Here is a 13,703-nt window from a genome sequence, read left to right on the forward strand (position 1 = left end):
GGGGTGTCCGCGCTTCGCGCGGAATATTGTTTTATTATTGTTAAGAGCATGATTTTTTTTGGATAATGTAATTATGTTATCGTTTTTATTTGTTAAGATCATTATTTGATGTTTTTAGTTTGTTATGTAGTAGGTGACAAGTTAATAAATATATATATATTTTTTTTGAATAATGTGTTGTTGTGTGTATAGTACTTGTTAGTAGTCAAATGAGCCTCTAACGTAAACTAATATTGAATTTCAATAACTTTGCATCTACGCATTTGTTGATTCTAAGATTAACGGTTTCATCGTCAAAATTGTATTATATTTTTTTCATATTTTTAAAAATTATAATTTTTAAGATGTTTTTTGCCCTCTCCCCATGTTTTAAACTTGAGCCATCACCATCTATGTATTTCGTTACATTTCTGGTGTGCGGTGCTTCTCACCATCACCGGAAAAAGACTCACATTTTCTCTTGTTTTTCTTGCCTTCTTCACCTATGAGATTATATGGTATTTGTTGCAGATCGGGTTTATGAGTTTTCAGTTGTTCGGTTGCTTCCCACGGCATTGTAGGCTGTTCCAGTCAATATTGATTGCTCCTCTTCTTCCTTAGATTTCAGCTGATGTTAGGAAGTGCATCTCCTTGGTTGGGTCATAGTTTATTCGTCTTTGATTTTGTATTCCTCGTCGTTGGCTTACCGTCAATAGTCTCTGCTCGTTTTGGTTTTCAAGATCTAGTTTTTGGTGTTCTGATTTCTATGCTCTCTTTCATAGCGTGAGGACGGCTCCATAGTTTTCTGATTTCGCTCTGTCTCCCTTTCCCTCTTTATTCTTGCATCTCTTTGCAGCTTTCATCGCATCTCTGGTGGCTCTCCCTTTCACCATGTTTGCCACTCGAGATTTGGATAATGTTTTCGTTCGTGTATGCTATGTGGGCTTGGAAGGTTATTTCTGGTCTCAAGTTTAGTCTCTGATTTTTTGGTGGTTGTCTTCCATTCTCCCTCTCTCAAGTTTTTTTCTTTTCTTTCCATGTTTTCCTTGGTATAGGTGTGCGGAGTTAGTCTCTTGGAGCTTTGGTCCCTTCTATCCAGAGCTTTGTGGTTTTTCAGTTGGATGTCGTCTTGTATGTTCTTGTTTAGTCTGTGAGGTGTTTCTTACTTTTTAGCTACTGGTTGTGATTCCGGTGTTTTAGGCATATATTTTCCTGCTTTTTGGTGGCTTTGGCCTTTCGATTATTATTCTCCCTTTGACCCGCTTTCTTAGTTTATGTGTTGGTTGTCTAGTTTCTTATTCTTAATTTGATTATCTTATGATACTAATAGTGAAATAAATATAATTTGTAAATGAAATAATAAAAATTAGTAAAAATAATAAAATGATGAAAAGTCTTGCTATTTTTAGGTGTGAATAAATTAAATATTTAAAATATATTTATATTATTTTATTTATTTCTTGAATTTTAGAGACCAATAAGTGTGAGAAGGATTAGATAATACACAATTAGAAATTGATGGAGAAAATTACAATAATTTAAAAGAAGAAGAATTTAAATACAAAAAAAAAACATGAGGACACATGTCAACAAACCCCCCTTCCACATGTCATAAGAAGGGAAAAAGTCAACTTTATATATATATATATGTGAGAAAGTGTCTCTAGATGTAAACACACTACATCGTTGAGTTCATTTAACATTCTCGGAGATATCCATAATTACTAGTATTATTGTTTTGGTGTACTATGCATAATTTTCATTCCACTACTGCTTTGGTGACTCATATGTGGACAAGCTTAGCTAACTGCTGCTCGCCGTCGGCAAGCAGGTGAGATTCATGATAATTGATTTACATATTTATTTTAATATGATCCTTTCCGTTCCACTTATGTATATTTTAAACCGGTTCCACTTAATGTTTTGACCAAAAAATGTCGGATTTGAAAAAAAAAAATCACACAAATAATATAATTAGACTGATTTAATTGTTTTTTTAAAGGGGCATAAAACTGATTTAATTGTTGTAAATGAATCCGAATGAATGTGTTTAAGAAAAATGTTATGTGAAATGATATGATTGTTTTCCTCGTAGAGAAAATAACGAATTAAAAACACCACATAAAGAACAAAGGGAACAAATCCTTTGTAATGCTTATTTTTTGTAACAAGTAAAAATGACCTCAACAATGGCCGCATGATCTTATTACCCAAGAGGACATGCTCTAGATGTCACATGTTAATCATATTGACTTGCTCGTGTACACGCATTGCATAGACACGAACATACTTGCAAATCACATTAAATGTGGTCATGTCTTACGCCTAAGTCCTCCACTTCATGTGGAAGTACGGGCATGACTTCTATATTCACACACGACGGATTCCGCAACCTTATTTTGTCAATAGGAGACGCGCAATATTCGACTGTGTCAAGAATACTCGTATCTTCTATTTAACCTATCACATCAAAATTGTCTTCAGTTCATCAATCCGTGTATGAATATGATAACCTGGTCAACACGCCCTAAGTCATGTTATCCTCCATTTCGTACAAACATCGTCTTAGTCATCTTAAGTCTCAGATCGAACATTGAACATTCTTGAGCTTTTAATCCTCTTTTATTGACATTTTTTCAAACATACTATTCAACAACGGCAGTCGGCATGACAATTCATCAAACTTCATGTGAACTCGTATTCAAAAAAAAAAATATCACTTTATTTGATTCACCCATACAATTAAACTTTTTATATATTCATTACTCAATCTCCATAAACACCAATAAAGGCAACTATATTCATAACTTTTTTGTATCTCATTATTTTTTATCTCACGTGTTACCAAGTTCAGTATCATTAACGCAAGCTATGTTAAAACCTACAACAGCCATATTGACAAAATATGTTCAAAAAAAAAACAGCCATATTGACCGACTCATGAAATTCATCTTCTATTTAAAACAATTTCTCATTTTCATGATTTTCCAAAAGAAATTATAACTTTTTAAAATAGTATGGATGCTACAAGTACGTATGACAAATATAATGTTATATGTCTATATATATAATGTTATTTTAACCAAGTCAACTTGGCTTAATAGTAAAGAGGTTTCAGCTGAAATTTTTGCCATGGGTTCGAGTAGTAGTATTGGCTATCCATAGACATTTTAAATGACAAAAAACTTGAATTTTTATGGACCTCGTGGAATTAGTCTTTGAACCTAAAAATTTTTTACAATCTCCGCAATTATCAAAAAAATAAAATAATATATATATATATATATAATGTTATTTAAATTTAGTTGAAAATACACTTTTAGATGATATTTTGATAGCTTTTAATATCATTCGCGAAAGATGCGGAATTTGACCCTAAATTTTCTGCCAATTTTAACTTTACATTCTCTCCGTTACACGAGCGTTTAACAAAGTAAACAATTTTAAAGTAAATAAGTAAAAAAGTTATTGTAATGTAATTGTGATATTCTGATACATTGACATAAAGCTAGCAAACTAAACGGAAGGTGTCATTTGTTTGAGAAATAGTATAAAAATACTAGTATCCCACTAGAAACAAAACAAAACTGTTTTTTTTTCTCATATTGAAAGGATCACATGATTTATGCCTAACCTCTTCAGTTCACCTAAGGGGCGGTAAAGATTCCAAAGTAAAGAACATAGAAATGGGCAATAGTCGCTTAATAAAAACAAAAAGCACAAATGCTAAGATAGTCCAATTCCAACGGCAACGTGAGTGTTGATTAATTAACTGACTACTGGTGATAAACGATACGAGATATGCCCACTTTTAGAGAATTAGACAAAGAGTATCTAATATATAAAGAGATATCCAACGCTAATTTATAATTAGTACGAAACCTTATGGGATAGAGCCTAAAAGTAAATTCATGCGGGCAAGCCTCTTAGACCCAAAGTGGACAATATCGTTCTAATCGGATAATATAGAGTTGGACATGGATTTAAACAATTGCAACAATTGGTATCAAGAGCGGTTGACGAGAAATCTGCAAGAACACCAAACTACCTTTTGAGTAGAAACGGGACCCATCGAGTTAGGATTGAGAGATATGTGGCAGAGATCAAGTCAAAAGATCATAAAATTGGTTGTGAGACACGTGATGAATATGGTCCTTAGTTTGAGGGGGAGTTTATGAGATATCAAACTAAGTTCCACATTGGAGAATTAGACAATGAGTGTCTAATATATAAAGAGATGTCCAACTCTAATTAGTACGAGTCCATTTGGAATGGAGCCCAAAAATAAATTCATGCGGACTAACTTCTTAGGTCTAAAGTGGACAATATCATACTAATCGGACAATATAGAGTTGAACATAGATTTAAACAATTCCAACAAACAATATTATTACATCCTGTCAACGTTTTACAAGGTAAATTGGTTATTTGTATCCTCTTAAAAATTGTTAAAACGTCGTGAAACTCTCGGATTTACAGTAAAAACTACAAGATGATGTGAAAATGTGTATGGAATATATTAAAGGAAAAGGCGAAAATAATAGTGAATTTAATAATGTTCCCTTGCGGTACTTTTGAGGTGCGGTGATAAGTGTGTAAAATCTTCATATTGACTCAATATCGCTATGAGCTGTGGTGCTAAATGTGCTTAAGATATGGTACTGGTTAAAAGCAAGAGTTGGTACTATTGCTTTTCTGTTTCAAATTTTCATGGAAGGTTTGTTTTATGCGATATTTAAGAATTAGCATATAATAATTTTAGGTCAGAAAAGACTATCCCTAAACCCAAACTCTTCCTTATTAACAGAAAAAAATTCATATTGACTTCAAAGTTTAGATGCGTCATTTGGAGAGAAGATCCCACATTCAAAATAGTTAAAAGATTTGAGTAATATATAAGAGACTTGGTCACTCCACTTTGTTGACATGAAGCAGAATTAAGTAGCTAGACTTGAGAATTAAGCTGTCAAACTTGAAAATACTTATAAGGTTTTATATGGTCTTATAAAGGTTTTATAAGGTTTTATAAATGTTTTATAAGGCTTTATAAGAAGCACCAAACTTAAGTTTAGAAGCAGAAGACCAGACTTGAGAAGCAAAGAAAAAGAAGAAGAAAGAAGAAGACCGTTGAGTATTTTTAAACAATAAATATTTTATTGTATTATGTATAGAGGCAACTTGCCTTTAAAAGACTTGGATCTAGATCCACAATTTGAATTTTAAGGGAATAGACTTTCTCTCTCTCTTTCTCTCTCTCTGTTCTTCAATGTTCTTCATCTATATCTCTTTATCCTCACATTCTTTCATAGTATCAGAGCAAGTAAGCTCCTGAGATTCATTCTTATCTACTCTATTCTCTTTACTTCCACAAATCTCTAATTTTCCCTTTCTATTTTTCGTAAAGTTCATCCTGTTCTTGAGTTGTTCTTCATTCCCAAAAAAAAAAAATGGAAAACTCATACACGGATGTCTTTAAATCCGTGTCTATTCTGGTTACCCTCAAGGGAACCAACTACTTACTATGGTCTAGACTTGTCAAAACCGCTCTTGGAGGCAGAGGTCTTTGGGAGTATGTTGTTGACGACAAAGACACCAAGAAGACCATACTAGGAGAGGATAGTAAAGAAGTTGTTGCTGCGGCTAAAGGAGGAGGAAAGAGAAGTCAGAAGGATCTCATGGTCCTTTCCATCATTCATAATAGTCTTGAAACCTCTATCTTGGAAGCTTACTCCTACTGTGAAACTTCCAAGGAGCTGTGGGATACTCTCCAGAAGGTATATGGAAATATATCTAACATCAGTAGGGTGTTTGAAGTCAAGAGGGCTATCAACACTCTCAGTCAAGAGGACACTGAATTTTCCAAGCATTTTGGGAAGTTCATATCGTTGTGGGCCGAGTTAAAGATGCTAAGACCGGCCAGTCTTGATCCGGATGTACTTAATGAGAGAAAGGAGCAAGACAAGGTCTTTGCTTTGTTGTTCACTCTCAACCCGGGTTATAGTGATCTAATCAAACACATTCTAAGAAGTGAGAAGCTTTCATCACTTGAGGAGCTTTGAGCTCAGATTCAAAAGGAGCAAGGCTAAGTGGGACTCTTTGGTGGCAAAGGAGACCTTATCATAGCTAACAAAGCTGAAGGAAATGAGCACAAACATGAGGGCATAGCTAACAAGGGGTATTACAAGCCAAAAGACAAGAAAGTGTGGGTGTGTGACCATTGCAAGAAAAAAGGTCACGTCAAAGACAAATGTTGGATCCTTCACCCACACCTCAAGCCTCAGAAGTTCAGGACACCTTACTCTGATGCAAGGGGGAATTTCTTTGGTGAAATGGGCGAGCCATCTACTCCTCGTCCCATGAACTCGGTTGCGGCTGGAGAAGGGAAGACCTTGGGATTCAGTGGCTGTTTTATCATGAGGACTACCCAAGATGAGACAATCAAGAGGTCTGACCTTGATGCTCTCATCAAAGCCCTCAAGGAGAACTCTGGTAACACACTTGGTTTATCTTTGAATGCCTCTTATAAACTGTCCAATGCTCTTGTTACAACCTTGAATGCATCTGATAGCTTTAAGCCAGTAGTTATTGATTCTGGAGCTTCTCACCACATGATTAGTGATGCTAGGTTAATCAGTAATGTTAAGCCTGCCTTAGGCAATGTTATGATTGCAAATGGCGATAGCATACCAATAAAAGGTGTAGGAAACTTGAAACTATTTGAGAAAGATACTAAAGCATTTTATATGCCATCTTTTGCATCTAATCTATTATTGGTCAAGAAGGTTGCCACTGATCTTAACTGCAAGGTTATTTTTAGTCCTAATGATGTCGTATTTCAGGATATTGAGACTCTTAAGATGATCGGAAAGGGTGTTACTAAAGAGGACTTGTACCTGCTTGAAGACACCACGACTAGATCATGTTTACCTTATGCTTTTAGTTCAATCCCTGTCTTAAAAAATGATGTATTGTGGCATGCTAGGTTAGGCCATCCCCATTCTAGAGCACTGAACCTGTTATTGCCTAATGTTTATTTCAAAAATAATGGATGTGAAGCATGTATTCTTGGCAAACATTGTAAGACTGTGTTTCCCAAGTCATCTACTATCTATGAGAAATGCTTTGATCTTATACACTCTGATGTCTGGACTGCACCATGCACTTCTAGGGAAAATCATAGATATTTTGTCACCTTCATAGACCAGAAATCTAAATATACATGGCTGACTATGATACCATCTAAAGATAGAGTACCAGATGCATTTATAAACTTCCAGAGCTACATAACTAATCAGTTCAATGTTAAGATCAAAGTATTCAGGTCAGATAATGGAGGGGAATATACAAGCACAGCTTTCAAATCCCACTTGGCCAAGCATGGAATAATCCATCAAACCAGCTGCCCTTACACTCCACAACAAAATGGTGTAGCTGATAGGAAAAACCGACATCTGATGGAAGTGGCCAGGTCCATGATGTTCTACACCAACATGCCTAAGAGGTTCTGGAGTGATGCAGTCATGACAGCATGCTATCTCATCAACCGAACTCCAACAAGAGTCCTTGATGATGCCACACCTTATGAGGTATTGAACAAAAGAAAACCATTTATTGATCATTTACGGGTATTTGGGTGCTTGTGCTATGTATTCCAAACAGGTGATCATAGGAACAAACTTGAGGCCAGAAGTATAAAGGCAGTGTTCATTGGGTATTCTACCACTCAAAAAGGTTACAAATGCTACTCTCCAGAGACAAGAAGAGTCTTAGCATCCAGAGAGGTCAAGTTTGTGGAATCTAGAGGCTATTATGAGGAGAAGAGTTGGGACAATCTCAAGGATCTATCTCAAGGGGCCTCAGATAGGGCAAACAACCTACGGATTATCATGGAGAGCCTAGGTATCATCATGACACCAAATGAAAGAACTACTAGTTCAACAAATAGTTTAGATCAAGCCAATGGTATGGATGCGGCTGAAGAGGCTGCTCATCCTAATCCTGAAGGGGGGAATCAAGAAGATTCGTCTACTGGTCAAGAGGAACCACACATGGGTCAAGAGGATCCGCAGACGACTGATCAAGAGCAAGAGGTTCATGATCAGGATGAAAGCCAACAACAAGAGGAATCAGATCAACAAAATGAAGTTGAAGCTGAGATTGTTGGAGAGGTCCAACCGCTTAGGAGAAACACAAGGGTGAGAAAGCGTCCATCAAATTGGAAGTATTTCAACAGTGAAGCAGTAGCCCATCCCACTCAAGCAACTTGCTCTCTTGCTTACTATCCAAGAGATCATCAAGCCTTCATCACCAATATAGATCAAGAGTATATTCTGAACACCTATGAGGAGGCAATGGAGATAAAGGAATGGAGAGACTCAGTAGATGATGAGGTCAGTGCCATGATCCGAAATGGAACTTGGTTTGAGAGTGAGCTCCCCAAAGGTAAGAAGGCTGTCACAAGCATGTTACTATTCACTATCAAGTACTTGGCTAATGGGCAACCAGAAAGAAAAAAAACCAGACTTGTTGCAAGAGGCTATACTCAAGTCTATGGTGAAGATTACCTTGACACCTTTGCACCAGTAGCTAAGCTTCACACGAATTGTACTCTCATTGGATGTGAACTTAGAATTGGATCTGTGGCAAATGGATGTCAAGAATGCTTTTCTACAAGGAGAGTTAGAAGATGAGGTCTACATGAGACCACCACCTGGTATGGAACACCTTACCAAACCAAGAAATGTATTGAGGCTGAAGAAAACCATCTATGGTTTGAAACAATCACCAAGAGCGTGGTACCACAAACTAAGCACCACACTCAATGGAAGAGGTTTTGTCAAGTCTGAAGCTGATCATACCCTATTCACCCTCACTAGCCAGCAAGGAATCATTGTCATTCTCATCTATGTTGATGACATTATCATCACAGGCAGTGACAAAGAAGGGATCATCTCGACCAAAGCGTTCCTTAATGCTTCATTTGATATCAAGGACTTGGGAGAGCTCAAATACTTCCTAGGGATCGAGATGTGTAGGTCTAAGGAAGGGTTGTTTCTATCTCAAAGGAAATACACCCTTGACTTACTAAATGAGGCTGGAGATCTTGGTGGAAGAGCTGCCAAAACACCTCTAGAGGAAGGATACAAAGTGATGCGTGAGGGGGAGATTGAAGACAAGTCATATGAAGATGTAAAGCACTATAGGAGAATGGTGGGAAAACTCATTTATCTTACCATTACCCGACCAGATGTATGCTTTGCAGTAAACCAAGTAAGCCAACACATGCAAGCTCCCAAGGTACACCACTGGAACATGGTTGAGAGGATTCTCAGGTACCTAAGAGAGGCACCAGGCCAAGGAGTATGGATGGGATGCAATAGAAGCACTGAGATTGTTGGGTACTGTGATGCGGATTGGGCAGGAGATCGAGTTGATAGGAGATCAACTACTGGATATTGTACCTTCATTGGAGGCAATTTGGTAACATGGAAGAGCAAGAAGCAGAAGGTGGTGTCTTGTTCCAGTGCTGAGGCAGAATATAGAGCTATGAGGAAGCTCACAAGCGAGTTGATTTGGATCAAGGGACTTCTTAAAGACTTGGGAATTGAAGTTACAACACCAATCACGATGCATTGTGATAACCAGACTGCTATACACATTGCTAGCAACTCAGTCTTCCATGAAAGGACCAAACATATAGAGGTAGATTGCCACAAAGTGAGACAAGCCGTGGAGCAGAAGATCATATTGCCGTGCTACACAAGGAGTGAAGATCAGCTAGCTGATATCTTCACCAAGGCAGCAAACACTAAGGTATGTGAGTTCATTCATCCAAAATTGGGACTCACAGACCTATCATGTCAATGATCTATCTTTCATGAAGTGTTCTACTCTTTTTTCTTGACTTGGGTTTTCTCCCAAAGGGTTTTACCTAGTTGAGATTTTAATGAGGGAATACTTCATGGCTTCCAAGCTTGACTTGTTCCACATGGTCAAGCTTGAGGGGGAGTGTTGACATGAAGCAGAATTAAGCAGCTAGACTTGAGAATTAAGTTGTCAGACTTGAAAATACTTATAAGGTTTTATAAGGTCTTATAAAGGTTTTATAAGGTTTTATAAGGTTTTATAAGGTTTTATAAAGGTTTTATAAGACTTTATAAGAAGCATCAGACTTAAGTTTAGAAGCAGAAGACCAGACTTGAGAAGCAAAGAAGAAGAAGAAGAAAGAAGAAGACCGTTGAGTATTTTTAAACAATAAATATTTTATTGTATTATGTATAGAGGCAACTTGCCTTTAAAAAACTTGGATCTAGATCCACAATTTGAATTTTAAGGGAATAGACTTTCTCTCTCTCTGTTCTTCAATGTTCTTCATCTACATCTCTTTATCCTCACATTCTTTCATACTTACCACCAATTGGTTTTAAGTTGGAAGCCCAAGAAATTTGACATGGTATCAGAGTTGATCCACGTCCTAATAGTTACACACACCATTATTTCTAGAGAAAGTGTTGGAGAGAAGATCTCACGTTGAAAATATGTAAAAGACTTGAGTAATATATAAGGGACTTGAGCCACTCCACTTACTGCCAATTAATTTTAAATTGAATCTAGAAAAATCTGTTCATTTGAACGAAATTTCATCTTCGGAGACAAGTAGTAAAATGATCTCAAACATTCGGTTCACTTAAATCACATTTGCCCGTTTTCGATCATGATTAGGATCAGATCGGCTCTAAGGGATACTAGCAATTTCGAGAGTTAGACTTATCTCCATTTAAATTTGAACCATACCATCTTTAAACAGACAATAACTAATATGATTAACCTATTTAGTGTATATCATTCTTGAATAATAAGGAGCATAAAATGGACGATTACATATTCTACAAGTACTGTTTCATGCCCACACACTTCGACCTACTTATAATCTTATGCTTAGATTAGGATGTAGCTTTGATATTCTTTTTTGAAACCTTTATTTAACCTTGTACCGTTATTGCAAGTACCTCAACTTCTCAAATCCTCTCATCAGCTCAAAGTTTGACTAAAGAGCATGTGGATGGGCATTTGGGATAAAATGTTTCCAACCTGATAGAAGCAAACGTGACTGCTATCATTACTGGCAAGAGAGGAACTCCTAAGAAACGCTATGGAAACCCTGGATGTTTCCTCCGGGGATATAAAATTTATACGGTGATAGGAACTGGATAAATTCTTTTATTTAAAGCATTTTTTGATTCTTTAAATACAAAAAAAACTGATGCACTTGATGTAAATAAGTTTTTGGTTGAATAAATTTTACATTCATTCAAAAGAAAAAGAACATCAACAACATGATGACCAAGAGAGTGGCTGTGATTCACTACAATGCGAACAACCGTGGCTAAAATGTTCAATTACTAAGTAATTAAGCATAAACCTTACTGGTACAGAAAACTGAACCGGGAGTGGAGCCACTAAGAAGCTGAAAGACTTAGACTTGGTTTTCTTAATCAAGTCATTATGGAAACATACATTACATATAGTCACGTAAATTCTTACACAGCTTTATTAAAGAATAGCAGCAGACTGTGCTAGTGAAGACTCAAGAGTGTACTAATATGTTATATACTGAAAGGATTTGGCTTTGTAGTCATCCATCTTTGCTAGATGTGTCTTGAACTTCTTTTCTATTATATATATATTTTTTTTGGCAGCACTTCTTTTCTATTCATGCACAGAGGTGAAGTAGCTCTGAATGTTTATTAACTCAAGCATCAAAGATCTTTCTCTGGTTATAAATATGATGATACAAATTACAAACAATACAGAACCGAATAGAAAATCAGAGCAACCTCTGTTTTGTACCAAACAACAAAAGGACCAGAAGAGATCAAAGAAAACACATTTCACTGATCATGTTCAAGCAAGCCAGTATCTCTAAACTTCTCTTCCACTAACCCATCGATACGAGCAGCCATCTCCGGAGTCAGAAAATTCGCCCAATCTCCAACCTTCCCTTTCCTAAAATAAGCACTATTCGCATAAACAGCAGGACGGTCCTCCCTCTCCTTATCACCTTTATTAGCTTCAAGATTCTTCAACGTCTCGAAACTACAAAGCTTCACAACATTCTCAGCAACCCCTTTCTCCTCTTCCTCAGCACTAAACCCATAACCCATGAACTCAGCCAACCTCTTCACAAACGGCAAAGGATTAGCTCTCATCGTCTCGTACCTAAGGAACAGAATCCTCTCGGGGTTCTCTTGGTAAGCCTTCCAGTAACCCAACACATGATCCAGATAAGGACCGTACACCGACAAACCTTTACAGAACATATCAAAAGACTCTTCAAGACTCGCGAGTTGACCTTCTTGAGACTTCTCCTTGTGTAAGAAAGTCCACATGGAGATGAACGTGTCCTTGGGGTCTCTCCAGATGTAAACCATCTTGCAACCGGAGTTGACAATGGACTCGGGTAACGACCCGTTTGGGATATGGGTTGAGAATAGTGGGTTCTTTTGGTCTTGAAGGACGTCGACGGTGGGGTAAAACGCGAAGTCTATCTCCACGTAAGGCACGAACTCGTGAGGGTTCCGTTTGAGGAGTGGGTTCGTGGCGTCGTCGAAGCGAGAACGGTTGACGATAGCGTAAGTCAGGGCTTTGAGCCAGGTGGTTCCTGTTTTCGGGTAGCTGCAGACGAGGAAGTCGGTGGGTCGTGCTTGGAAGTGGTCTTTGGCGTGGAGGAGGCCTTCGAGGAGACATTCTTGCCACCAGTGTCCGCCGTGTTGGATGAGGATCTCTTTGGGTCTCCAGCCTTTGCTCTTTGGAAGGGAAGCGATGAAGTCTTGGTACTTCTTCTGGGTCTTCTCGAACTCCGAGAGTTCGTGTTCGGATCCGTTCTGGGTCGTGGTTGGTTCCATTTTTTGTTGAAACAGAGGATGGGCTGTGTTGTAATAAGATGAGAGAAGATGGAATGGGATTGTTGGGAGATGAGAAAAGGTTTTTATAATAGAATAAGATAAAGATATTTTGGTAGGTGATGATGGTTTATGCATTACAAACTAAAAATAAACTGGTTTTAGTGTTTATAAAAATTCAGCATTGCGTTGGAAAAAAAACATTTTTTTTTTGTTGGTTTTCAAATTCGTTTTTAATTGTATTTGAAATTTTATATATTAAGTCTCGTTTGATAGCTTAAAAATAGATTATATATTTGTATGTAAATAAACTGAATATTTAATTACGTGGTTGTTGTTGGAACTAAAAAACACGTTTTAGAAATGGACATTTGTAGGTAGAAGCTTGGTTGGTCTACCGAGTTCGGTCAACGTTTGTCTCTAGCCAGATGCTGAAGTTTCTGTGCAGTTTCCATAGCCTGCAAGTTGCAGGCTGCAACACTTTAGTCTCTAATAAAATAAACATTTTTCTCACTGAATTGTTAATGCAGTGCGGCCCAAAAGGCCGATATATCTATGTACAGTATCACATATTTCTTTTTGGTGAGGAATGCTAAATTTGTCGAAGAAATTCCATAGTACTTCTTTTTTAGTTTTTATCGTAAAAATAGTCTTCAACGAAAAAAAATAACCAAAAGAAGTTTTATTAAAAAATAGGGTACATTTTTGAATTTAGTGTTTCAAATTTTAAAAAATAAAAAATAAATATTAAAAACTTTAAAATAAAAAAAGCTATTTTGTTCATTTTTTTACTGAAAGCTATTTTGTGACAAAAAAATTTAA

At 36.8% G+C, this 13,703-nt stretch overlaps 1 protein-coding gene across 1 annotated transcript; it reads right to left on the minus strand.

Moving 5' to 3' along the window:
* Positions 1-11,731: 11,731 nt before the first annotated feature.
* Positions 11,732-13,202, minus strand: LOC106415773 (cytosolic sulfotransferase 16-like). Its single transcript, XM_013856546.3, has one exon. The coding sequence runs from the start codon at positions 13,017-13,019 to the stop codon at positions 11,871-11,873; it is 1,149 nt and encodes a 382-aa protein (XP_013712000.2). The 5' UTR covers positions 13,020-13,202; the 3' UTR covers positions 11,732-11,870.
* Between the last annotated feature and the right edge of the window lie 501 nt (positions 13,203-13,703).

This window comes from Brassica napus, chromosome C2, assembly GCF_020379485.1.
Source record: "Brassica napus cultivar Da-Ae chromosome C2, Da-Ae, whole genome shotgun sequence".
Lineage (NCBI taxonomy): Eukaryota > Viridiplantae > Streptophyta > Magnoliopsida > Brassicales > Brassicaceae > Brassica > Brassica napus.

What these genes read in the sequence shown, in the direction of transcription:
- LOC106415773 (XM_013856546.3), bottom strand. Translation starts at nt 13,019, where the DNA reads ATGCATAAACCATCATCACCTACCAAAATATCTTTATCTTATTCTATT.